Below are 24,273 nucleotides of genomic sequence, written 5' to 3'. Positions count from 1 at the left end.
ACCCAAATGATGTCCCACACCCTGCTGGGCAACAGAACTAGAGCCAGAACCATTGTGACATTCCTGAATGAAATCCATGAATGAGAAATGAACATTAATTTGGCAAAGATAAGATAATTGAAGTCGTAGAATTGAAAAAATGGAAATAATTTAAATGAAAGAAAAGGGATGAAATATGTGTACCATTCAGTAATCTTGGGAATCACTGTTAATGGGAAAGAGAAGTATTTCAATTAGTTATTGTCTTTTTTCTTACTTCTATGCAGACAAATTATTTCTGCATCATAGAAAATTCTGTTTATAGCAACTCACCTAAATACCAAATGTTTATTTTAGATTAGCTACTCCCAGTAGTGTTCTTGGAAACCTTTGCATTCAAAGAACCCAGTGAAGTATGCCATCAGAATTGTCTATAACAAAGCCAGCTCTATCACAGAAATAACAAGGGAGTTCAGTTCTGTGTTCCACACCTGGATTTTGTCCCCTGGCCTGGGATTCAGGCCTGGACACTTGCTTCTGCAGAAGATTTTGTCTGACATATGGAAGAAACCCTGTCGTACACCCACATTGTCTTTTCAGGACAATTCGTAGGACTAGATATTGGTGGATACCTTCTGAAACGTGGCATAAGTGGGTGTGATAGCTTGGGCATCCAGGCATTTTGGGCACGTTGTCATTAGCATCCCAACTCAATGCTGAACACACTGTGCTCATGAGTCCTCCCAAGGAGACTTTTGATTTTGCAAAGCCACAAAAGAGAGCTGGACACTAATTCCCACCCTCCCAGTGGTAAATGCTTGTTTTCATTGCCTTTTGTGTCTTTTGAAAAAGTGCTCCATTTAAGACCCAGCTGCCACTACAACTGTGTTTCTCCTCTTGTTCCTTGGCTAATGAAGGGGGAGCCTTGTGTCATGGGAGAGAGGAAGATCTATAAAAAACGCAAGCCTGGAGCCCAGTGTTCCCTAGGTCGGGACTATTCCCAAACCGTGGTGTCTGAACCGTGTGTCTGTGGCCAAGGAGACTTTGAGTGGTGAGTATGTGACTCTGGGGACTTGTGCAGGGGCTGTATTTTTGTCCCAAAATACTACCCAGACAGAAAACCTTGCAGAGGAACTGGGTCTCGTGCAGCTTTGTGGCTGTAATCATACCATATAGCAGAGATGTGATCCCCAAGCCTGCTGAGTGAGGGAGGCTTCCCCTTCATCTGCAGGAAACATTTGTTAATCTCCAGGAGAAATCCAAGCCTGAAATTCAAAAGCAAAATAATCACAAGTACTGATTGATATTCTTTGTCTGTCATTCCAGAATAGTGACAGCCAGGACTTCTCTGGTCCAAAACATATTCCTTTCAGAGGAAAGAGGGAATTTCTCTGTCCTCACTCCCAAGGTCATTGACTACCTAGGGAACAAGCCAGCAAAACATGCATTTTTATCATTATTCTCTTGAATTGCTGGGAACAATTTGTTGCTTTTTAACAATGTTTTATTGAGAAATTTCTGAAAGGGCTTCTGTGACATGACTGTACAGCCCGCCCTTTTCAGATATAACTACTTGTTTTGCATAAATATTGGTGTCTCTAACTTAATGGGACCATAATTTTCAAATTGCTTTAAGGTCACTTTGAAAGCAGTTTAAAAATAAAGCAGGGAAAAAATGAGACACTGCTTGCTATTGCTTGACAATCAGAGATTGGAGATGGGAGAATGCATAAGTCAGGATCTCTGTACAAGGAATTCCTACATGGCGTCTGTGATAAGCAATATTTCTAAGGTTTAAGACTGTCAATATCTGTAATGTTTGAGCTTAAATGATCAGAATGTCATTTAAATGGAATTCAAAATACCCTGCAAGCTGATCAGCTGAGAAAACATTTTAATCTTTATAGTAGGTTATCAGGATCAGTGTCTGACTTGGTACTGGTGTTATTCCTGAAAACTTCACTTACCTTCTAATGCTGTGTGAACACGTGTGAGGCATGAGAGCTGTACATTTATTTGGACTTAGGCCAGATGAGACTCATGGTTCTGTTTTAGAGCATGGGCATACTGAAATGCAGCAAATTCAAGAAAAAATATAGACCAAAATATTTTCTTGAATATCATAGTAGTTTGTCTTTAAGACAGTCATGGATATAGAACAAGAGAGTCTCATCTTATCTGTATGGGTGTTTAATTTGTTCCTAGTGCCAAGATTACATCTGAGACTCCATATCTTGACTCATGAGATCTTTCCCCTTTGTTCTCATGATGGGAGCTTGCAGGACAAGCTATCTTGCCTTGCAGTATCTGCCCTTGGCATTGGCATAGGCCTCTGGGGTGAATCCAGCACCAGTCTCCAGAGATGCTCGTGGATTTTATTTTGGGTTTTTTTTTTTCCTTACACTATCTTTTACCTCACCAGCTTTATATTTACACAGTGAAGTTTGTCTTTTCCAAGCTGGAAGTAGAAAACTGTGGTAGCTGAATTGGTCTTAAGTGCTGTTCTGCCTTGGGAAAAGGGTCTGCATCAGAACGCACCTTTTCAATCACTTGACAGGTTCCTCTCATGCATTCAGTGTCATTTTTGCTTAACTTTCCCACTAACATGAGAGAATATTGCTGTTAACCTTGTCAGTCCTGCACAGGAAATGCAATTAGAGGACAACAAGCTGGCTTTTGTTTCAGACCCTGCACTGCCAACAGAATGTTAGCTTGCAAAATTGTTATAGCTGGTGATGGAGAATCAGAAGAAACTCTCTGGTGAATTTTGATGTTACTCAGCAGGGCTGACTGGAAGAATATGTGGGACAGTACATTTGAGGAAAATACTGGCAGTGCTGGAAGTGCAGCACCAAGCTTGATTATTTTAAAAGTGATTTTCAGAGAGGAAGGGTGGACTCATCTGCTCTGTGACTTCTAAAGGATGAGACATTTGCTTAGTCAGTGGCAAGACACAGGTTATTCCAGAATATATTCTAGGTTCATCTGCCTTCTTTGTGATGTCAGTATGAGAAGGGGAGGTGCTTCAAAGTGCCTTTTTTTTCTGCTGACTAAAAGGTGGACAGGACAGGTGAAAGGATAGCTCCTACTTTCACTTGATGCTCTTTCAAGAAAAATGGTTCCTTTTCAAGGGAAGATGTCCACTCTCTTCTGGCTGGGCTCACAGTTGCCAGTTGTTCTTGAAAGGACTGACTGGTCTGTCCCTTGGGTTGAACTGAGCAGGTCTTGTGGTGTGTCAGGGAAAGGAGGAGGGTCAGCAGCCAGGACTGGGTGAGTATGGTGACCAGCAAGTCCCAGCAGATGGTTCCTCTGCTTCCCCCATAAGGAGGTTTGGAGCTGGTTCTGGGTTTGGAGCACCCTGTGCCACTTGCTGTGATGACACTTGCCTTCGAGAGCTAGGCATAGGGGATAGGACAAATGACTGCAGGAGCTCTTCAGCACACGCTGTGAGGGCTGTGCTCCCTCTCATTTGGTCACAGTGCCCTTGCCCCTGTCTGCCTCACAGCTGCAGCGCTGTTCCCTGCAGTTAGATATGAGGCTGATCTAAAATCTGGGGGCATAAGTCATGATTATGCCCCAGTTCAACAAATCCTCCTGAGTCAGGATCAGGGGTGACCCCTGCCAACCCTTGCAGAAGCAAATCCTGGCCTTTCTCTAACAGAGAGAATGGCAGAAGGATCTCATAAGTGTTATTAAAGAGCTCGCTGAGCTTTCTTTTCCCTCCTCCTGCTTCTTTATTTACTCTGTCAAGATAGCTTTCCTGAGAGACAGCACAGCAGCTGGACTTGATTATTTCCTTAACTTATGCAAACCCTGGGGCTTATGAGAAGGAAGGTGGGCAGCATGTGAGGTTTTAATATACATTTACCAGAAGTTAATGAACAAGCACAGAACCTTGAGGGCACACAGCAATGTTGTCTTTAATTTTATTAAATATTTATGCAGCTCTTTTCTTCTTTCAGGCAAAGTACAGCTCCTCCTGAATATTTTTAATTACAAAGTCCCTGCCAGGCATTTTCAATTGTGCAGGTTGGACCCACTGAGAATGATTAAATTGAATGTTGAGAGAAAGAGCATTAGGGAATCTCCAAACCATTTAAAGTAGCTTACAGAATTTTTGCCCTCCAAAAAAAGAACAGTAACAGCCTGGGTCATTGGGGACATAGCACAATTTTGTCTCACCAAAGCTCTTCCTAGAGACTTTCTATTGGTAGTTCAGGCTCTGAACAGGGGAAGGATAAAACTCAGAGTGTCCTAAAGAGCACAGAATGCTTTCAAGACTGTGTCTTCTGCAGCGTCTGTGTTTTCACAGAGGTTTAGTGTGTTGGCATTTGTTAACTTGCTGCAGGCAAAAATCCAGAATCTCTTTTTATTTGTCCTTTGAATCCAGCCTGTCAATAAAGACTATGCATAGGAACCTGATCCAGAGCCTATTAAAACTTATGGAAAGCTTTGGGTTAATCCTATTGCTTCATCATTCTATTGGCACACAAAGGCAGCTGTAGAAAGAGGTTTTGGATGTGGTTGTGTACACTTCCACTCTTAGGTGGTCCAAGGAAGCATCAATACCCTGGATTGCCTTCACTGTGTGACACAATACCATGTAATCCTTAGACTGCAAAGCTGGCTGTGTTTTAGTTTGGTGTTGGAATAACATCAGCTGTTTTTTTCTCTTGGGCAAGTCACAGCTCAGGGAGCAGGGAGCCCATTAACATACGTAAATATACCTACTGGGGCTAGTTGTTCAGGACGTGCTCCTAGTGTTTTATATTCCTAGCCACTGTTGGGAAAAAGTGACATTTGACTTAGAATTAGTCTGGCTTGTTCTAAAAGCAAAGGCTGCAAAAAGCAAACAAACCAAAAGAACCCAAAAAGTGAAATTTAAGTTAGAGATTAGTAGGAAAAGAAATGAATGATACAATATTCGTTCTGAATCTCAGTCATGTTTTGTTGCCAAATGAAGCACAGTGCTCTGCAAGGTTGGTAGTTCTGGTGTTGTCAGGGATCAAATGCCTTCAGTGAATTGTGTTCCTGCCTCTCAGACTAGTCCAGCACTTAGTCTCTGGATGAGCCCAATCCATGATGCTGTGCCATCCCAGCAGAGAACCACCAATATACACCTGCTTTGGGGACATCACCTAAAACTCTGAGCTAAATTTAGTGGAGGGTGCACTGATCGACTTGTGACTTGTCTCCACAGTGACTATGGATATGAGAGGCACAGCAACAACCAGTGTATCCCAGCCTTCTGGTTCAGCCCATCCTCCCTGTCCAAGGATTGCAACATTGGTCAGAACTACTGGAACAGCACTGGGTAAGTATCACAGGGAGTCTCATGCTGGTCAGCACTGGTGTGCTGCGACCTTCCGAGAGAGAGCGTCCTGCAAAGAGCAGCTCTGCCAGGGGCGGTGGCAGGCCTCCCTGGGCTGCAGGTGATTCCAGCAAGTGTAGCAACTTCTCTGCTACAAGTCTACAAGTAATATCAGCTCTTGTGAATCAGCTCTTTGTGAAATCACCCAAGGCAAACTCCAGGACAGAGAGAGGAGCCTCGTTTGGCTATTCCACAGAGGCAGCTTTTATTGTCCAGCAGCCCCTGTGAAGGAAAGACCAGGGACAAAGGCTCCCTAGTCAGGGGCAGAAACAGGGGCTTTTTATGGGATAGGCAGGGGGTGGGGTAGAAACCAATTAGCCAACGGGGTACAGAAACAAGGCATGCTGGGGGCGGTTCACTTTGTCACCGTAACCCTGAGGAAGGTTGCTTATCTCTGGGGGGATTCTTTTGGCCCTCAGGCATCTCTCCAAGGGAGTGCAGAGGGCTGTTGTGCCAAGAGCTCACAGCCCTCCACAGGTAAGTGCATCTTGCAATCTGTCTGGTTTTGGTGACTACAGTAGACAAGAGAACTTGGATGGTTCTTTTTTTTGCTTTGCATCCCATTATCCTCTTTTTCAGTCTTATTCATGAGGTGATGTTTGCAGCAGCATCTGTATGGAACATTGCCTTGTTCCTCAGAGACAGGGAGAAGCACGTTAACATAAGTGACATGTAGATACTGCAATGCTATCAAGTGATGTGTGATCCCTGGAGCCTAGACTTGGAGCTCCCCTTTGTTGCAAAATTAAAACACAAATCAAAAAGGTCTATCTGAGAGACAGCTGAACATTTAAAAGGATAGGTTTGAGGTATTTCACCCTGTATTTTATTGAGCTTCTTACTATCTTACAGCTCCTATTTATATCAGCTTCTAGGAAGGCTCAAATGAGCAATTTCTATCCTCTTTTATGTTTTTTTCCTCTGCCATTTTCACTTCGTACATACAATGCCTTGCATTTCAGACAAGCTTCATGTGCTGATTTCTCCTGGTCTAACCCACAGCAGATGTCGAGTGTTGGTTTGTTATGGCAGCATCACTTTGCAAATGCTCATGCAGGAAATGCTGTGAGACTTGGGTTTCACTGGCTGGTGCAAAGTTGCAATGTTCCTTCTAGGACAGGGCAGACCCTGCGGATTTTGTAGGGCTGATTCTGGGTCATGTGTCCTGCCTGCTCAATGGTTATGGCAGGAACCAGCCCTGTTCCTGGCTGGTTGGTGCAGGTGGCTGGATGAAGTGAGGCTGCTGGGAGTCCGGAGGCATTTGACTTCAGAGACCCCCTTTCAGCTGAAAAGTTGCTTTAAATATGGGATATAATTACAGGAGCCCTGGCCACTATGACTGTTTGTAGCCTTCTTGACAGAGAGCAACAAGAAAATAGTTGGGGTTGGTGTGAAATTGGTAGAAAGCGTTAACCCCCCTCAACAACACTGGGAATAGCCAATTGTCTTGCTCTTTAGCCAACCTCTTCCAAGAAGAGCCAAGAGAAAAACCCGTACCTCAAATCATTTTAAAACCGAACTGGGCAAAGCCCTTGGCATATTTTTCAAGTGCCCTCTAGCCCAATAGAGGCAGACAAAACCTAATAAAAGGCATAATTAAAAAGCTGGGATGCAGGATGCAATCCTGCAGGCGTTGGGGAGTTGGAGGAATTCTCTGCCTTTTAGCAGGGCAGAGTAATTCACCTCCACAATGTGTCTCTTGCCAGTGATGCTGCTGAGAATCTCTGAAGGTTGGATTGTGATTGGCTTGGCTTTCACCCATTTAATAAAGTGTTGGGTTTCTTTGATTCTTCCTTCCAGTGACGGGATCATGCAGGCAGTTAGCCTTTGAAAAAACACATGCATTAATGTGGAGAGACAAAGCAAAAACCAAACAAAGGAACTTTTCTGCCCACTGTCTGAGCCCAATGTCCTTTTGTTACTGTTCCCCAGGTACCGAAGGATTGTGTCTAACAACTGCACAGATGGCTTGCGAGAGAAGTACATGGCCAAGATGGAGAAATGCCCTGGGAAAGCACCGCGGGGATTGCACATCCTCACCGCTGATGGGAAGCTGGTCATGGAGCAGGGACGCAATGCCACCTTCGTCATCCTTATGGAAGAGGTGTGTTAGTGGTCTCAGCAAACTTCTCTCTGTGTGGCAGGACTGGCATTCTTTTCCTTCACTTTTCAGGTTGCTGAGAGGAAAATAGCAGTCAAAGGGGATCATGAAATGGTGAATGGTCCTGAGATTTACGAGAATTAAGGAATTTAAGAGAATTGAGGGCTACAGTGACACATAAAAGCAGGTCATATTGGGTCACACCAAAGGTGTTTGGTTATCTTGTCTATCAGTGATGATGAAGTTAATGCTGAAGAAAGATAGAGCTGGTCAAAAATTTATTTTACCACTCACTTCTTGCTGCCTCTAGTGAACTGCAGTTTATGGAGCTTGTGAGGCATAAGTGTTGTTTCTGTGGTGAACAATTCTGTATCTGGGGTGCAAAGCTTTAGCTTCAGCTTTTCTGGGAAAGGTTAAGAACATTGGGAAACATGTTCACACTCATGGGGAGCAGTTAGGGGCACTGTTGTTTCGCAGTAGGAATTGAGTCTCCTCAAAGCACCTCTGAGCTCCCCAGCCCATATCTATTGTATTTATCTATTGGTACAGTTCCCTCTGTAGCCAACAGTAGCATAAGTGACACCATGCTTATGCCAAAAGCATCAAAATGTTGAGGCTCCTCTGGCCAGGGACTGAGGTGGTGCTGGACAAACACAACTATTTTTTGTCACATTTTCTGTCCTGCGTATGTTATTTTGGGGCAGCACCTGGAGGCAGCTGAGGCAGACACACTCTGACACTAAGTTAAATTCTTATATAGTAGCTAAGTATTGCACTGGGACCACACTAATCTGACAGGGCCTCTTTACTACTTCCTCAGAGGTTCATGCATGCTCTGCTTTTGTACAAGGGGGATTTCTTGTCTACTTGCTGCTTCTTTCATATTCTGCAGACTTGACACGGTAAGACAATTTGTATAGACGCTATGAGTGGGAGTTCAGAAAAGAACAGATATAATCTGAAAATTAGGAATCAACTAGTAATTTATTAAGGAACTCAAGTGGAACTGCTGCGTACGAAGAATGATAAACAGATGGGGAATAAGGCAGCAGTCAAGGTAGCTGAAGAGTGGAGTCTTTGCAAGGCTTCAGAGATTGAAGAGGCAGCTGAATAAATATGTGAGGGCGTTCACTCTTATGTCCACTGATGGAAAAATAGTGGTAGTTGGAAAAACATTTCACTGAAACAACCTTTTTTTTTTTCTAAGGGAAGAGGATCTTTGGGAACATTTCTCTGTAGGTGAACAGCTTATTCCACAGAAAGTTGTGTGTTGAGTTTGTGTGATTTGTTTCTTAAAAGAATAGACTTTCAAGAAGAAAAGGAGAGGAACACTTAGATTTTGGACAAAAGTGTTCCAGTCTTTTAGTGTGAACCTGAGAAGAATTGTGGTCAAAGAATTCCTTACGAGTTGGAAGAAATAATTTCAGTAGAGGTCTTAATCATTACTTACCTTGCTGCCATACCGATTCATTCCTGGCTTCCTCCACCTTCTCTGGTCAGTCTGTTTACTGGTGGTTGCTTTGTACCTAAGTTTACACTTCCTTTCTGAGCCAAACAGCAGCCAGACCAGCCCTCCTATGGGTACATCTGTGTGGTCTCCATTCAGCTGTATCAGACTAGCCCTGATGAGCCGACAGTTCTTTCCTGCCTTCTACTACACAGCCTTGATATATATGGAGGTGACTGACCTTTAGGCTGTCAATGGTAAATGAAGACTTCATCATAGTTAATCAAAAACTGGGTTTCTTGGGATTTAGATAATTAGCTTTAGTAGTATTCTTCACAGTGGTATTCAGAATATGTGCGTGGCAATGACTGTGGACAAAGAAATGCAGAATGACTGATGGTTTTGCAGTGTTTTCAGAAATATGGGGCTGGACTGTGATTTGGACTGTGTATACATGCAAGGGAACATGAGGAAATAAGAACCTTTTTAGACTTTTTTTTAAATCTGAGTTTGTTTTTGATCACAAAAAAGTATAAACTGCCAAATAGCTGTTGTGGAGTTGTGTTCTTGACCATGTCTGTTCACTGATTTCCATATTCAGAGCTCCAATCTCTGTGACAGCCCATAACTTCTTCCCTTTCAGTCACTTATGGGGCTTAAAGCAACAAAATGTACCTTTTGAATGTATATGGGTAGCAGTGATTTCTTTTTCCTTTTGAAATGCTTCCACTTGCCTTCTATTTTAATTTATATTTATAAACTCTGACATCTTTGTGTGGGACTAGCATGCTTGTTTTAGTATTTTATATACTGGATACAGAGGTATGGAAAGGAGAAAGAAAACATGATTAGTGTGATGGGCAGGCTTTGCATTGAAGACCCAGCTCATAATTGGGTGAAAAGATCATCTGCTGCTGTTTAGTCGTGAGAAATCTGTTCCTGCTTCTCTGTGTGAAACCTTCTCATTTCAGATAGAACCATATTGGAGAAGCAAGAAAGAAATAGAAAAGAGAATTGTCAGGCAAGGGAGATGAGCTGCCGTGGTTGGTGCCAGAGATTTCAGCCTGAGGTCATCAGTGAGGAATCCAGCCCAGATGAAGTTTTTATCCTCTGTTCAGTATCTTCCGCATGAGATGAACTTGCGGTCTTAGTGCATTCCCTTGAGAAGTGGTTTTGAAAGGTTTAACAAGCTGTGGGAGCCTTTCTATCAAATAACTGAGCATCCCAAGAGTGTGATTTTGCTCCTGCTAGAGAATTTTTTAGAGTGACTTTAAAAACTCTCTGTCTAAAGGATGTTATTGACTACTCAATATTATAGGGACGTTTTAGTGTCACTATCACTTTAGTCCTTTCTGATTGCTCTTTGGTTTGTACTGAACTTTTAATGTCCTAGTGGGGCAGAGGTGAAAACAGTGCCCTGATCAAGTCAATAGCCAAAATTGCCCTGGCTCCCATGAAATGGGAATGATGGAGCAAGGAAGGAGAAAAATCTAACATATATAGCCAAATACCCGTATTTCAAAAACTACATGCAATAATCCTGATTATATGAGTATCTGAAGACCCCAAGTATATACTCAAAGTAAATTCACATCTGAAAAATAGCATTCCTGCACTCTGCTTTCTTCATGCAGGTATAGTCTGTGAGGAGGATAAAGTCTGTGGGGGCTGCTAAGGTCCTGATTATCTACACAGAGGACCTGCTTCACTGTGGTCTGGCTTCTTGTGTGTGCTCTCTGTGCATTTGCAACTATAATGGTATTTATGAGATGACTGTAAAATATTTCTGAGTTTCCCATTAAAAAAAAAAAGGTAAATTTATGAGCAGAGATTTTTCAGTTTTTTTTTTTTTTTTTAAACTTTCAAATCATATCCTCAGTATATCTAGGAATTGACTTCAGTTTGGGGTTAGGAGCATCTCCAAAATGTAGTGGTATCTACTTCACCCGCAGTGAATACAATGCAGATCTCTAATGAAAGGAAATTATTTGGCCCAGCACATCTTATATATATGCAGAAAGCTAAAGCTACAGAGACTTAATCTGAGTTGTAGTTTTATTTCAGTTTAGTGAAATCACTGCAGTGGGCTTTAGCTTTGTTTAAATTAGCCTTGTTTTGTGTTACATTAGTCAGCTGGGGGCAAGTATAAAATAAAGCTCCAAGAAACCGAGAAAACAGACACTTCTACTGTTCAACTACAGTAGTTTAAAGCATGATTTAAACTAAAATAGTGCAACTTCTGTCTCTAGACAATACCTGTGGTACTGGAATCTCTTGTCTGTTTTTCCCTCCTTCATTTAATAACTGTCATTGACAGTAATCCTAGAAGAGATTTTCTCATCATCTGCTTCATTCTCCTGTGTATCCAGGCCCTTTCTCTGTGTTGACTGACATTAGACAAAAAAACCTGTCAGTCCTCAATGTGGGACTCAACCTGTATAAATTCAGCCATCCTGAAGCTGCATGTCTAGCTTAAGCTAGTCGTCTAAACTCTCGATCATCAGGGGTGGATATTTGCAAGAGATGATTCATGTCACCTGTTTCAGTTACCTTAGGATGGGCTGTCTGGTCTTTCGCTGTCTGTGTCTGGCCACTTTGGGGAATGACAGAACAAAGTTTAGCTTTTTTTGAAAAGTTACAGCTTTGTGTCCTTGCTAATGAAGTGGAACTAAGTGGGATCGAGGGTAATATAAATCCTTTTTTATCAGCCCAGTTTCCTAACCAGCCTTCTCTGTTGCAGGGTGACCCCCAAAGGACAAACATCCAGCTTGATTTTGGAGATGGCATTGCAGTATCTTATGCCAATTTCAGCCCCGTGGAGGATGGCGTCCGACACGTGTATAAGAGTGCTGGAATCTTCCAGGTGATGGCGTATGCAGAGAACAGCCTGGGCTCAGACACTGCTGTCCTGTTCCTGCATGTGGTCTGTGAGTACTTCCACCTGCCAGATTCCTTGGGTGAAAATCGGACCTCACTGAAAGTCACTTCAGCTTCAGTGGGGGGCCTAAGAATAGATGAAAACCCGCACACACGTGCAGCTCCTGCTCTTCCAAAGGCTTGGGCTTCTAGACACTCTACTAACTTCTTAAGTAGACTTTACTGAATTAAGGGAAACGGAAGGGGTTATTTAGCACAAGGGTATTTGCAGTCCTCAGAGTTACAGGGAAAAGTTTGGAAATGCCTACTGGGCTTTCTGAAAGGGTCAGAGACCAAGCAGCATATGAAACAAAGTCCGAGTGTGTATTTTCTGTACATGCCTCATGTTAGGAGGTTGGGATTAAACTACTAAATTTGGAGTCACTTATTCAGAACTTCAGAGTTTACAGTTCTAATTTAATGAAATAAAAGCATTATGCTGAGCATGCTTCCTGAGATATGAATGTACTCAGTGCTAATGTGCTGCTTTTCACATTTCATGTGTTTGACATGCATCCCTGACGTTTCTGTCCTGTTTGGTAGATCAATGCAATTTCTCTCCAGTTGACACGTGGGCAGACTCAAATATAGAGCTCTCAGTTAACTTCTCAAAGCCACAGGAGAGAGCAGAGAATGTGGAATGCAGGATGAGGCCAAAAAGAGCCCAGTTCTTTGATCTACTCTCAGACTATTAGATTTTCTGTAATTAGATGTACCCCATCAATTTTGCCCCTAATGGAGATCGTAGCCATGTCTGCCTTCCCTCTTTATCTGTCAGAATGTCTTACATCCTTTTACTTGAGCTTTTCTGCTGAAAGGAAGTACATTTGAAATTTCCAAAACTCAAGAACTTTTTTCTCCATTTTAATTTCCAGCTCCCTGTGTGAAGGAATAAATGTTCCTTGAAGCTTTTATTATGCTCATAATTCCCTCAAAGTCAATCATGGCTGCACTTAACAACCTGTTATTAGAGCATTAACTGTTTTTCCTTCACCTTGGGCCATTAGCTGACAAAAGTGATGGTTACCTGGTAATAACAACCAGATTTGTATGGATTATCTGATTTTTCTCAAAGGAACTACTTTTTCATGGTGATGATTTTAAAGCAGAATGCAACAAGGGACAGTTCCTTGGCCTGGTTTTTCTGCTTCACTCTTTTCTTCATCAACCTTTCAGATCTCTCCTTTGAGTTTTATAGCATTCTTAGGTGGCCAATTTATTATCATTATCTCTAGGGAAATATTTTGCAAGCACCTACACTCATGCAAATGCTGAAATAAGGTGACACCTCAGTACTAAACTTTTGATATATTTGGATGTACTGGTCAATATAGGAGGTTTGACCTTGAAGCTCAACTGAACAGACAAAAATACCTGCAAGTCATTCTTATTATACAGTCTGTCTGGTACTAGGATCCTGTGCTAAAAAGAAGAGAGAAAAAGGCTTCTTGGCCTCAAGCAACATTAATTTTCTACCCTGCAGCTTTATTAGCATCCAGTCAACTTTTCAGCTTTCTGGAATCTGCTGTCAAGCTGCTTATCTTGATATTTGAAGGAAGCAGAGATATTATTTATTTTCCTCTTACATGCACTGTCGCAAAATATTTGGGGGAACCTGCTATTCCTGCAAACCCAGAGTACTTCCTGTGGTCAGAGTTCAGTTGTGACTCACTGGTAGAGACCTCTCGGGAAAAGGGGGCGAGAAAAAGATCAAGTTTTAAGGAGCCAAAAGCAAGAATAGGGTCCTTTTGTGCTTGGAGCTCTATGTTCCAGTGGTAAAAGAACAGCTCTTGCTCGCTGCAATCTTTGTAATCCAAGTAGATGGAGAACTGATTCATGTCTCCATTTCATGCTTGAAGAGCTGAGAGGTAACACAAGAGGATTGTCTCAGTTAAAATCACCAAATTTCCTCCTTCCCAGAATGAATGTCTTATAAAAAAAAAAAAGAATCTGACTTTTCATATTTTGTCCTTTCCGTCTCACAGGGATAGTCTGTCAGTTTGCTGTGTTTTAAAGGTACAACCCTTTAAGAAAGTAACATTGTCTGATGGGCAGCAGTTATCAGCTGAAATTCAGTACCAGCCAAAACAAAAGATTGAACAAGAAGAAAAACAGTGGAGATAGTAAAGCTTTAAACAAGCTACCAAACAAAACCTCAGTGTTTTTTACACTGTTTTTTCTAGAGAGGAGCTGCCTTCTGAATTTAGGGCTTCATGCCCTGGGTTTATTCTGGGCATTTTCATTTATTAGATACAACTTTGCATTGGTAGTTTGTTATTTTTTAAGTCTTTCAGAATCAAGTGCTTCTGACAGTTACATGCTTTGTTATGCCAATGGACACATCTTTCAAGTGGTTCCTGATGTTTTACTAGGGGTGACTGACTCCCCAAAGGCTTCCCAAGGTCAGGTCTAAGTCAAAAAGTTACCAAGGATTTCCAAAATCGTGAGTCTTCTAAAAAACTGTTGGGGGTATTTAATCAAGTCATAAATGCCTCTTATCTAACCAGATTTAAGCCATCTTGGCTAAAATGATCTTCCCACAAATCTTAGTAGCTCAGTGGTTATATTTTCAAGAAAAAACCTTCTTTCTCTCTTGTGTCCTATCCCTTTCTTGTGTCCTATCCCTGTGGATTTCTGTAGCAGTTTCCCTATATAAAGCAAAGCTAGTTCATTGTTCTTCTTCAAAATGCATTTAAAAAATTCTTCTAAACACAGTACTGACCCTTTGAAAATTAGCACTGTGGAAAATGTGCATAAGAGAGAAAAAAAATATGTGTTTTTAAATCTGATTATCTTTTTCTGCTGTTCATTGACTGCTGAAATTCTCTTTTATTTCTAAACTAGACTCTCACTGCTGACATAAGACTTCTGATTTATTTAAAGGGAAGATCCTTGCTGTTCACAACTGTGCAGGGAGGATTTAACTCAAAACCTTTAATAATGAACTCTCTTCCCACAGGTCCAGTTGAGCACGTCCATCTGAGTGTCCCCTTTGTTGCCATCAGAAATAAGGATGTCAACATTACTGCAGTGGTTTGGCCCAGCCAGGCAGGCACACTTACCTACTTCTGGTGGTTTGGCAACAGCACCAAGGTACAGGTTCATTTTTTCTTCCTAAGCTTTTCACAAGAGACAGGGAACTCTCTCAGCCCTATTAAAAACTTTTTGCCTTTGCCTGTTTTGTGTTTTAGTTTGTTCCTTGTCTGAAAAAGGTTGTTATTATCTGAACTTCAACCTTTGTGAATTTATTTCCTTCTGTCTTGTGTTGTTCTTAGGAGTCATTACTTTCTACATCTGGTTGTTATCAGCCCTGAGATTTGAAGACCACTGTTATTACCAGCGTTCACTTGCAACTTAACTGAACTATGTTTGGACTAATGCTGGCTTTCAACACAGTGTTTAAAAACTGCTGGTGTTCCAATAACCAAGGGGGTTTCCATTATGTACCAGTGTGCAGTACATAATGCTGGATTCCAGCACAGTACTTTAAAGCTCTTGGTGTTCAAATAAACAGTTGCATCTAGAATTTCAAGCTGAAGAGTCTGGCTATGTTCGAGAGGGAGATGAGACTTCTTTGTAGTGAATTTTCAAATAATGTGTATTGTAACTATGTACTATAAAGAGCTTCTTTATCAATAGTTAAAGTAAGTGAAACTACAAGTTAACATCATGCTTTCAAATGGAGAGAGCAGGATTGCTTATTAGCTGCAGTTTTTATTGTGGGCTTTAAGAGTGAGACAGGCACTATTCTCCATTCTTAGAGTTGCAAAATGTGCAGCTGTTAATTTTGCAATGTAGTTTCTGCTGTTATTTACTAAAGCAATTTAAGTCATGTCATTGTCTACATTTGCAATTGAAGGTGTGCACTGAGGTGAGATTGCAGCAGAAAGAAATGGGGATTTTACATGAAATGTGAAACTTGAGATAAAAAATAGGCACACAAGTATTTTGTTTTCTCTTTGACAAAGCTGCTTAGTTTTAACCTCTTACCTTAGCTACCAAAAATATCAGGAAAGGCAAAATAAAAACAGTAAGTGCTGCTTCTACTGGGATTTTACATCCAGTTAGGAAGCTCACTGTAAGAACTTGCTTTTTTTTTTTTTTTTTTTTTTTTTTTTTTTTTTTTTTTTTTTGTGGAAGCATAATTGAGGCACCAGAAGAGCTCAGGAGCAAAAAATATTTACTGTAACTTGGCAAGTTGCTGTGCCCCAGCTGAAGTATGGCAACCACCCACATATGCACATCCATTGCAAGTACCTGGTAATTCCACATAGTTGATACTGCATTGAAATACAGGGATGCAAAACCACGTTACAGTTCAGATATTTTTGGCTCAGTGCTCATGCACAGAGAACCATTAAAGTACATCTGAGACAATTTAGGTACTGGTAACTTGATCATCTGCTTAAGCCCTCCAGTGTAGAGTTTTCCTGCTGTTGTTTTTGTCCTTACCATAGAAGTTGATTGCGAATAGGGCTTTAAAAAGATTTTTTGAAATAGAAAGTAACCTAAAAAAGGTACAGCAGCAGTGGTGTTTGCTGAAGATGTCCATGCAGTTCTCACAGTGCTTGCTTCTGGATTGGAAATATAATCTGTTTCATCTTCTAGCTTAAATTTCAGACCCATAGGCAGCAGAGTACAAGCAGATATGGATGTGTTTGGGATGGATACTTTGGACATAGCTGCACATGGAGCAGCTGATCCTTTGACACCTTGGCATGATTGTACACATTGCTGAAGTAGTAAACATGGTGCCACTTACCTGTGTCTGAATGTCAGACCCAGAGCACTTTTCAATCTTTGCAAAGCATTATCTCCAGCTACCTCGTGGATTGTACTTTAACTCTCACAGAAGTATGGCAAAAGATATAGACATAAGTGTATGGGCCACCTTTTTTCAGAACAGCAGTCTGTATCACATGACAATTCCTCCTGGGATGTTTAATGTATATGTCAGATCCTTGTCTGTGCCCACTTATGAGTAAACTATGGTGTTCTGAGGAGAGGTGGAAGATGGGGACACTGAATTAAAGGATGACGTGTGTAATATTGTGACTGGTATTATTAGATGATATATTTTAGTTCCATGCTGAGGGATTGCAGCTTCTTTTCCCATTCAGCCTGTAGCCATCCCAGGCAGAACCAGATGTGTCTTGTGTCACTGTGCAGTCTCACTCTCTGTGCTGCTGCACAGGACAATGTTGTCTTAGACTCAAATGTCCTGGCTGAGACTCCTCTACTGGTCTCCCCACCCTGCTGAAACTCCTGTACTGATTTTCTACTGTACTTATTTTTGCAGTATGCCCAAAGGCCAATTTGCCTGGATTAACACAGGTCCAGTTTAATAAATGTATCCAGCTGTCTAATAGGTTTGAGCAAATGAACCTTAAACTACTTGATTTAATTTAGAGTTAGTTTCCAGGTCTTGGTTCTTGAATTAAAATTAAAGAGTTGGCTGAATGTTAAAACTCCATGATGGAGGTGAAATCATCCATGATAATGGAATGTCCAGCATACACACATACAAAAAGAAAAAATTGTAATTTTAAAGGCCAGATTGCATCCTCTTATCTGCCTTTGCACAGAACCACAACCTGTAACCCCTAGGAGGATTGCTGATATCACTACAGTTTGATATGAGCCTATTCAGCTTCTCCAGGGTCTGTGTGTCTCAGTAAATGTTACCTAGGCCTCCAGGGCTGGCACAAGCTGGTGCCCTTGGACTGTGTGTGCCATGTGATAAGACTTTTTGGGTTTTACTGCTTTTTCAGTTCGTGGATGAGGGGGTCAAAGGAAGGTAGTATTCCAGAGAGAGAGAGAATGTGTTTGCCAATCTGGCCTGTGCCAGTGGAAATTTTGATTTGGCTCTGAAAATGGCATATGTGACCACTGTTGTGAATTGCAGTCAGGTTGGCAGCCTGGACGGTGAAAGTTTCACCAGCTGGAAGGTGAAAGTTTAGAAGTTTCCCTTTGAAAACAAACTGGTAGTGTATTAAAGGGACAGCAGCAATGGTGCAATGGCTTTATCTGTTCTCTTAGACCTCTGTGTGCTTTTGCAATGGAGATCAGTATCACTATTCCCATTTTTGTAGTTTCTCTAAATGAAGAGCTTTTTCTGTAGACCAGCTGTCACATCAGTGGCACTGTGAGGGCTGGACCTTTGATTTTCAGTTGTGCTGGGTTGACCCTGTCTGGACACCAGGTGCCTACTAAAGCCACTCTATCACTCCCCTCCTCACATGGGCAGGATACATAAAATATAACAAAATCAGGTCACAATAATGACAGAGAGATACCACTGATTACTTTTAAAAAACAAAACAGCCTTGACTTTGTGAAATTAGTGTAATTTATTATCGTTCAAATCAGAGCAGGATAATGAGAAATAAAACCAAATCTTAAAACACTTTCCTGCATCTCTCCCTTCTTCCCAGGCTCAACTCCACTCCTGAATTCTCTGCCTCCTCCTGCCCCAGCAGTGCAAGGAGACAGGGAATGGGGGCTGTGATCAGTTCATCACACATTGTCTCTTCCAATCCTTCCCCCTCAGGGGGAGGACTCCTCTTTGCCTGCTTATGGGAGTCCCTCCCATGGGAGACAGTTTTCCACTAATTTCTTTAATGTAGGCCCTTCCCATGGGCCGCTCCAGCATGGATCCCTTCCACAGCCACATTGAGTCAGCACTGTCAGCAGGAATTATGTCATGCTTTCAGCCTGGTTAGCATAGTTTGCCAGCTTGTGCTTGCAGCTTGCTCACAGCATGGACAGGGCAGTGCTGGATGTCCTCACTCTGACCTGAGCAGTGTTGCTCTCTGAGAGATAAATGGATTTGTGCTCATAAAAGCAAAGACTGGCCCTGACTCTGAACAGTATGGATTGTTTGAAGAAGCATCTGCATCTTTGGTTTATTTGCAATTTGAGGTTGGGTTTTTTCCAGCAAATATAGCAGCTGAGCTGGGTGTGTGTGTACAACACTGCATTCTACTGCACTAATTCTGCAGTTGCTGGCTGTGGTCTGCTGAGGAGTCCATACACTAATGGGTTGCAGTGAAAGAATATTTTAGGAAACATTTACTAAAGTGAGAGAAACCTCTGCCCATGGGACACTTCTCACAGGATGGTGTTTGGGCCACCTTTAGTCCCTAGCAGGACATGCAAACTCGTAGCAGCACACCTGTGTCAAGGAGCAAGGACGTTGTTGCCTGGTGGATTAGTGTTACAATCCAGTTTTAAGGTTCTTAGAAATGCTTGTGCCAGAATTAAGGTGCGCGAGACCATATGCCAGTGACAATAGTAAGGGTTTTATTTGATGGTAAATATGAGAGAGAGAGAAAAAGAAGTAGAAAATAGGTGGGGGGAACAGAAAGAGTGACAGGGACAGAATAAGGAAAATACCACCACTTCGTGGATCCCAGTGATGTTTGTTGATCCTCTCCAGCTGGTCTCTTGGTGATGAAGGTCCCCCCGGAAGGCACAGAGTCCCATGGGTGTACATGCTCAGGCTGGGTGGGTATGTCTAGCCGTGTCCCCCTGGGGTGGGGGGCAGTCTCTCACAGCAGACTCTGGGTCTCTTGCACCACGTGCAGCCCTGTGGGGCCAAGCCTCTCACGTGAAAGTCCCATGGATGTGGCCTGTGGGGTTGGAGGTTCCACGGCTGGGCCAGTTTGTGTAATCAGAGGATGGGTGTTTGTTGCCTCTCACCAGAGGTTGCACCATGCACCCAAAACCTCTTTCTCCCCCCTCAGCTGGGGGGAGTCTGTGTAAACCGGGCTTCTGTGAGCTGTGCTCTCCACCCACCCCAAATTCAGCTGGGGATAGCTGCAGCTGGTGGCTTTGGTCTTTTGTGGATGCAAACCTTTCCCTCAGCCTTGAGGTGACTGAGCAATGCGTTACCCTTTATCTAATCAGCAGTTTGACTTTCAGTTCAAAGTCCCACTCTTCAGGGAGGCTTCTTCAGTTGTAGCTTCTTTATAATGAGCAAAACATTATATCAATGTTTGAGGCATGAACTATTTTCAGTCTCTGACAATTAGTCAGGTTCATGTTGTGATCCTGAGTTAATCTCATCCCGATTTTGATGTTGTCATTTGTGTTTGCCTCCTACAGCCCCTCATCACCTTGGAGAGCAGCATCTCATACATGTTCACTGTGGAGGGGATGAACACTGTCACTGTGCAAGTCGCTGGGGGCAACACCCTCATCCAGGACACCAAGGAGATCGCAGTGCACGGTACCCTCAGCCCTTTGCAATCACTTCTCAGGGGTGAAAGACAGACAATCATTGCTGATCCAAAATGAACTCTAGGAACTTGATAGTGCCTGGAGGAACTTCTGAAGACAAACCTCTGACGACAAAGTAGCTCAGATGTGTCATGATGACGGAATACAGAAATGAATAGAATGGGGCAGCTAACCAAATTTGTAACCTCAGCATTAATAAGGTGGCAGGTGTCTCCTGTGTCTGTTGATCTGTCTGTACACCTAGACAGGGAACTCCCAAAAATAAAAAAACACTTGAACCAGACTGCCTTCCTCCAGCTTCCCAGCTGTGGAAAGAAATAGTCACAGGGCATCATTTAGGTGATCTGAACACAGCTGGGTGTCTCTATCAGTGACTGTATAAATGACAGGGGACAGGAGGGGTCTGGAAAAGAGGACAGAAATGACTTTGTTGTTGGTATCAGTGCCCATCTTTCATGTCACAGCTGGAGGTCTGAGTGTGCCCACTGGACTTCCCCGTGGGTACTGTTTGGTATGTTCTTGTCATATCTGCATGTCATGGGCTTCAAAAAGCACCCTTTGGCAGACAACAGAGCTTACCCTGTTTGGGGCTTGATAAATCCTGGTTGAAAGGGCTCTCTCAGCAGCTTTGACCTGGACTTTTAGAATAATTTCCACCCTGGGCAAGTCTTTGTTTTCCTTATCCAGTTACTGGCATCCAGCATTTGAGGACAAGCTTTTCTTTGGACATCAAGTTCTATTGAGAAACCTGGGCTTCACATAACTTGGTCTACTTTGAAGTTCAGCACTGTGTAGTTACACTGTGTGTATCTTATTTCAGTAATTAAATACAAATAAATGTCCTGCTGTAGACTCAGATTTAACAACCGTCTGAATAGATATTTATTGATTGTCTGGCCATGAAACACAATAGGCTTTAATAGTTTGTTAATGTGATTTAGTAATACCCAGACTTGCTGTTATCAAATATTAGGAACCCTCTAGTTCATAATTTTGAGCACTGCAAAATGCATTGTTTACTTCTGGGAAATTTCCATCTTTCCACTAGTTTCTGGAATGAACCTGAATCAAATATATTTAAGAGTGATAGCCATGGGTGATCTCTATCTTTAGTCCCAGTAGGTCCCACAGAGAACTCCTCACTCTTTTTAAACACCTTGGAAGAAATTTTGCCATTCTGTTTAGAAGATACAAAGCTTTGGATTCTATGACAGAGTTTGACCCATTTGGATCCAGTCCAAATAGTCCCATGCTGTGCTGTGCTGCAGACTGACCTGGCCTAAGGAAGGAGTCCTTGCAGTCCCTCAGTTTGGTGGTCAGTTCAAATCTGAGTACATAAATGAGTGACACCTTTAGTAAACACGTCCTCTGATAAACTTGTATCCTTATCTGTGTCCTGAGTCAAGTGATTATGGGTCTAGGCCATAATCTAGGCATGGATTTCTGGTGTTACCAGTGGAGGAGATTTATTCAGGTACATTTTAAATTTGAGATTAACAGAGAAAAATTTGCTCAAAAAATAAATTTGACGTGGTACTAAGGGGTCAAAAGTCAAAGATTTGATATATGTGACTCTGGGTTAAACCTTCAGAACTTGAGAGACTTTCCCTGCTCTCTTTGGTGCTTGTTTTATTTAAAAATACACTGCACCATCTAAAAAGAAAGAAGAGTTCTTGCAAAAGATGCCACATAAGTGGTGTGCTGGCACATCCCTGCTTTTCTGTGGATTCCCTCATTTATACTCTGGCAAGTTTATCTCGATCTAAAACTAGTGCCTTCTTACAAATGATTAATGGTACTTACTTGAAGTGTCTGGAGATCATTTGCTTCAAGGTGAGGCACAGCACATGTCAAAAGACAGTGTCTTCTACACTGAGAACTTTTATATAAATGTGATTCCCATCCCAGATCTGTGCCTCCCGCTGGCCCAAATCCATTATGCACAGCTGCCGTAAGGATTCCAGACTTGGTTTTTGGGGACACTAGCAGGGAGAGTTGGAATTGGAGAAAAATTTAAATTGTTCTGTATTTTAAGTCTAGGAAGCTTTTCCTCCTCCCAGCAATCATTCAATCAGGACAGAACTTCAAGGTGTTTCATCAATAGCCATTGCTTGATGAGCCAGTCATTAGCACCACTGGGTTCTCCTTTATTGGGGAATTAACCACCCCCAGCTTCCCTCCAGGAGGGTAAACAGAAAATATTACTTACAGCAATTGTTTGCTCTGCAGTTGTACAGACAGGCCTTCCAAATTTCAGCCAGGTGCTGCCTTATTTGCCGGTCAACTTACTTGTGAGCAGAATCTGAGGAAGCTGAGTGGCAGAATTACAAAGCCCAGAGGCATCATGAAGGTGTCCTCTCACCTCTCTCATTCTCTCTTCTGTTTCTCTGGGGAAAGCCAGAAGTTGGCATTAGGTCAAACTGCCCTTTATGAGTGCATTATAAGCATTCTTTCCTTGCAAGCTTTCTGTCCTGCTTAGTGTTAGCCAGCCTTTTTCTTCCTTCAACCTTGTCTCTCTTGCTTTAAGATAGTTATGGTCCTCCTGTTGTCTTCTGCACCCCTGTCTGTACCCTAAACACTGCCCATTTAATCTTCTCACAAATACTTTTTCGGTTCCAGAGTATTTCCAATCTCAGCTCCTGTCATTTTCTCCCAACTTGGACTACCATAACCCTGACATCCCTGAATGGAGACAAGACGTTGGCAAAGTCATCAAGAGAGCACTAGCAGAGGTGAGCATCTGTTTCCTTGTCTGTACTAGAGTAGGCTGTTAAAACACACACTTTTTTGACATGTTAGCTTAAAAGAATGGGTAAGGACAGCAGTGATGAAACTATCATTAAAATTCAATAAAAAGCTTCTTAATATGCTGGATCTTTTTACAGGGCCAAACTATATTGCCGATTTTGTGGAAACATTACCATTACTTTTATTAATATTTCTGTGTGTTTTTCAGCTTTTAATATCCCTGAGGATTTTGCAAATTCTGGATTGTGATAGTACCATCATTATTCTTGTTTTGCCAAATTGATGTGACAGTAACTACTGTTTTCTACTCCAAATATTTAGTTAGTGTTACTGTGTGTTGTTAAACAGCTGATCCACTTCATCCCAAAAGACAGACATTGTAGTGTTCTGGATACATGAGGAAGATATTTTTATCTCTTCCTGATAGTCAGAAGTTCCACATGCAGCTAAGTGTAGCAACTGGTGAATATTTTAAAGCTCTACTCCCTTTCCAACTGGGGCAAAAAATGAGGATTCAGAGGGAAAATAAGCTTACCTTTAAAATATAGGATAAAGAGAGACTTCTGTAGGTGGAAGATACTGAGTCTTCCTTTGGGATTAATTAGAATATGTAAACTAGTACTCATATTCTTGCAGGAAAGGGGACAGAATAATTTATGATATCAAATAGTCAGGAACTTTAGTTTTGTGTGAAATTAGGAGCTAGATTTAGACAAGCTTTTCTGCCAAAAATGTATCTTGTATCTTGTTGGGTTTTTTTTTTTTTGCTTTAGCTACAGCTGTTCTTAGAAATGGAGGCTGATTATTTTTACTGGGAAGGTACATTCCTGCTCAGCTTTTCTCATCTGCAGCCCACTCAAAATTCACAGTTTATAAGAGTTTCCTTTATTGTTTTTCTATCCTGAGAAAATACTAAGTTTATTGCTTTAAACTGTTGTTCCCTTTTACTGTATTCAGAATCAAGCTTGCAGGACAAAAATAATTAGCTTGTAACTGTGAATGGTTACAGAGAACAGTAGAAATCTTGTAGAAGTGCTCTCCTGTATATCCCACCAGGACTGGGCTGCCCCATTGGTACATTTCAGCTCTGGAGTGAGATGAAGGAGTTTGAGGTGGGGTGGGACCAGAGAGCTAATGGAGTTAACCTCATGTAGCAGAGCATTTCTCAAGGAGGGGAGGCTTCCTGCCCTACTGAGGGTGCACTGCTTGGATTTGGGGAGAGAGGGCAGCAGCCTCGGTGGGCGGGTCTTGTTGAAGGCAGCTGTGAGAGCCGGGTACTCCTGGTTCAGCAAACTGAGCAGCTCCTAGCACAGCCCTCCCAATCATCCCCGGGAGCAAAGTCTCCCTCTGGGGACATTCCTGTTCATGTGTGGCAAATGTGGATCCCCACAACCTGATAACAGAAGGTGATTGCAGGCACTTTTCTTCATATTGTCCCTGCTAGTTGCACATTTACCAGTGGTTGCTCCG

General features: G+C 42.1%; 1 protein-coding gene across 1 annotated transcript in view; it reads left to right on the top strand.

Moving 5' to 3' along the window:
• Window positions 1-24,273, top strand: part of SORCS3 (sortilin related VPS10 domain containing receptor 3) — a 276,531-nt gene that overhangs the window by 238,456 nt on the left and 13,802 nt on the right. The window contains 7 exon segments of the mRNA XM_039553918.1: window positions 897-1,030; window positions 5,180-5,293; window positions 7,283-7,454; window positions 11,639-11,825; window positions 14,774-14,907; window positions 19,921-20,044; window positions 22,675-22,787. Coding sequence (XP_039409852.1) covers window positions 897-1,030; window positions 5,180-5,293; window positions 7,283-7,454; window positions 11,639-11,825; window positions 14,774-14,907; window positions 19,921-20,044; window positions 22,675-22,787 — 978 coding nt within the window.

Source organism: Corvus cornix, chromosome 6, assembly GCF_000738735.6.
Source record: "Corvus cornix cornix isolate S_Up_H32 chromosome 6, ASM73873v5, whole genome shotgun sequence".
Taxonomy (NCBI): Eukaryota; Metazoa; Chordata; class Aves; order Passeriformes; family Corvidae; genus Corvus; species Corvus cornix.
Note: the sequence above shows the minus strand (reverse complement) of the source record. Positions and strands in the feature narration are given on the sequence as shown.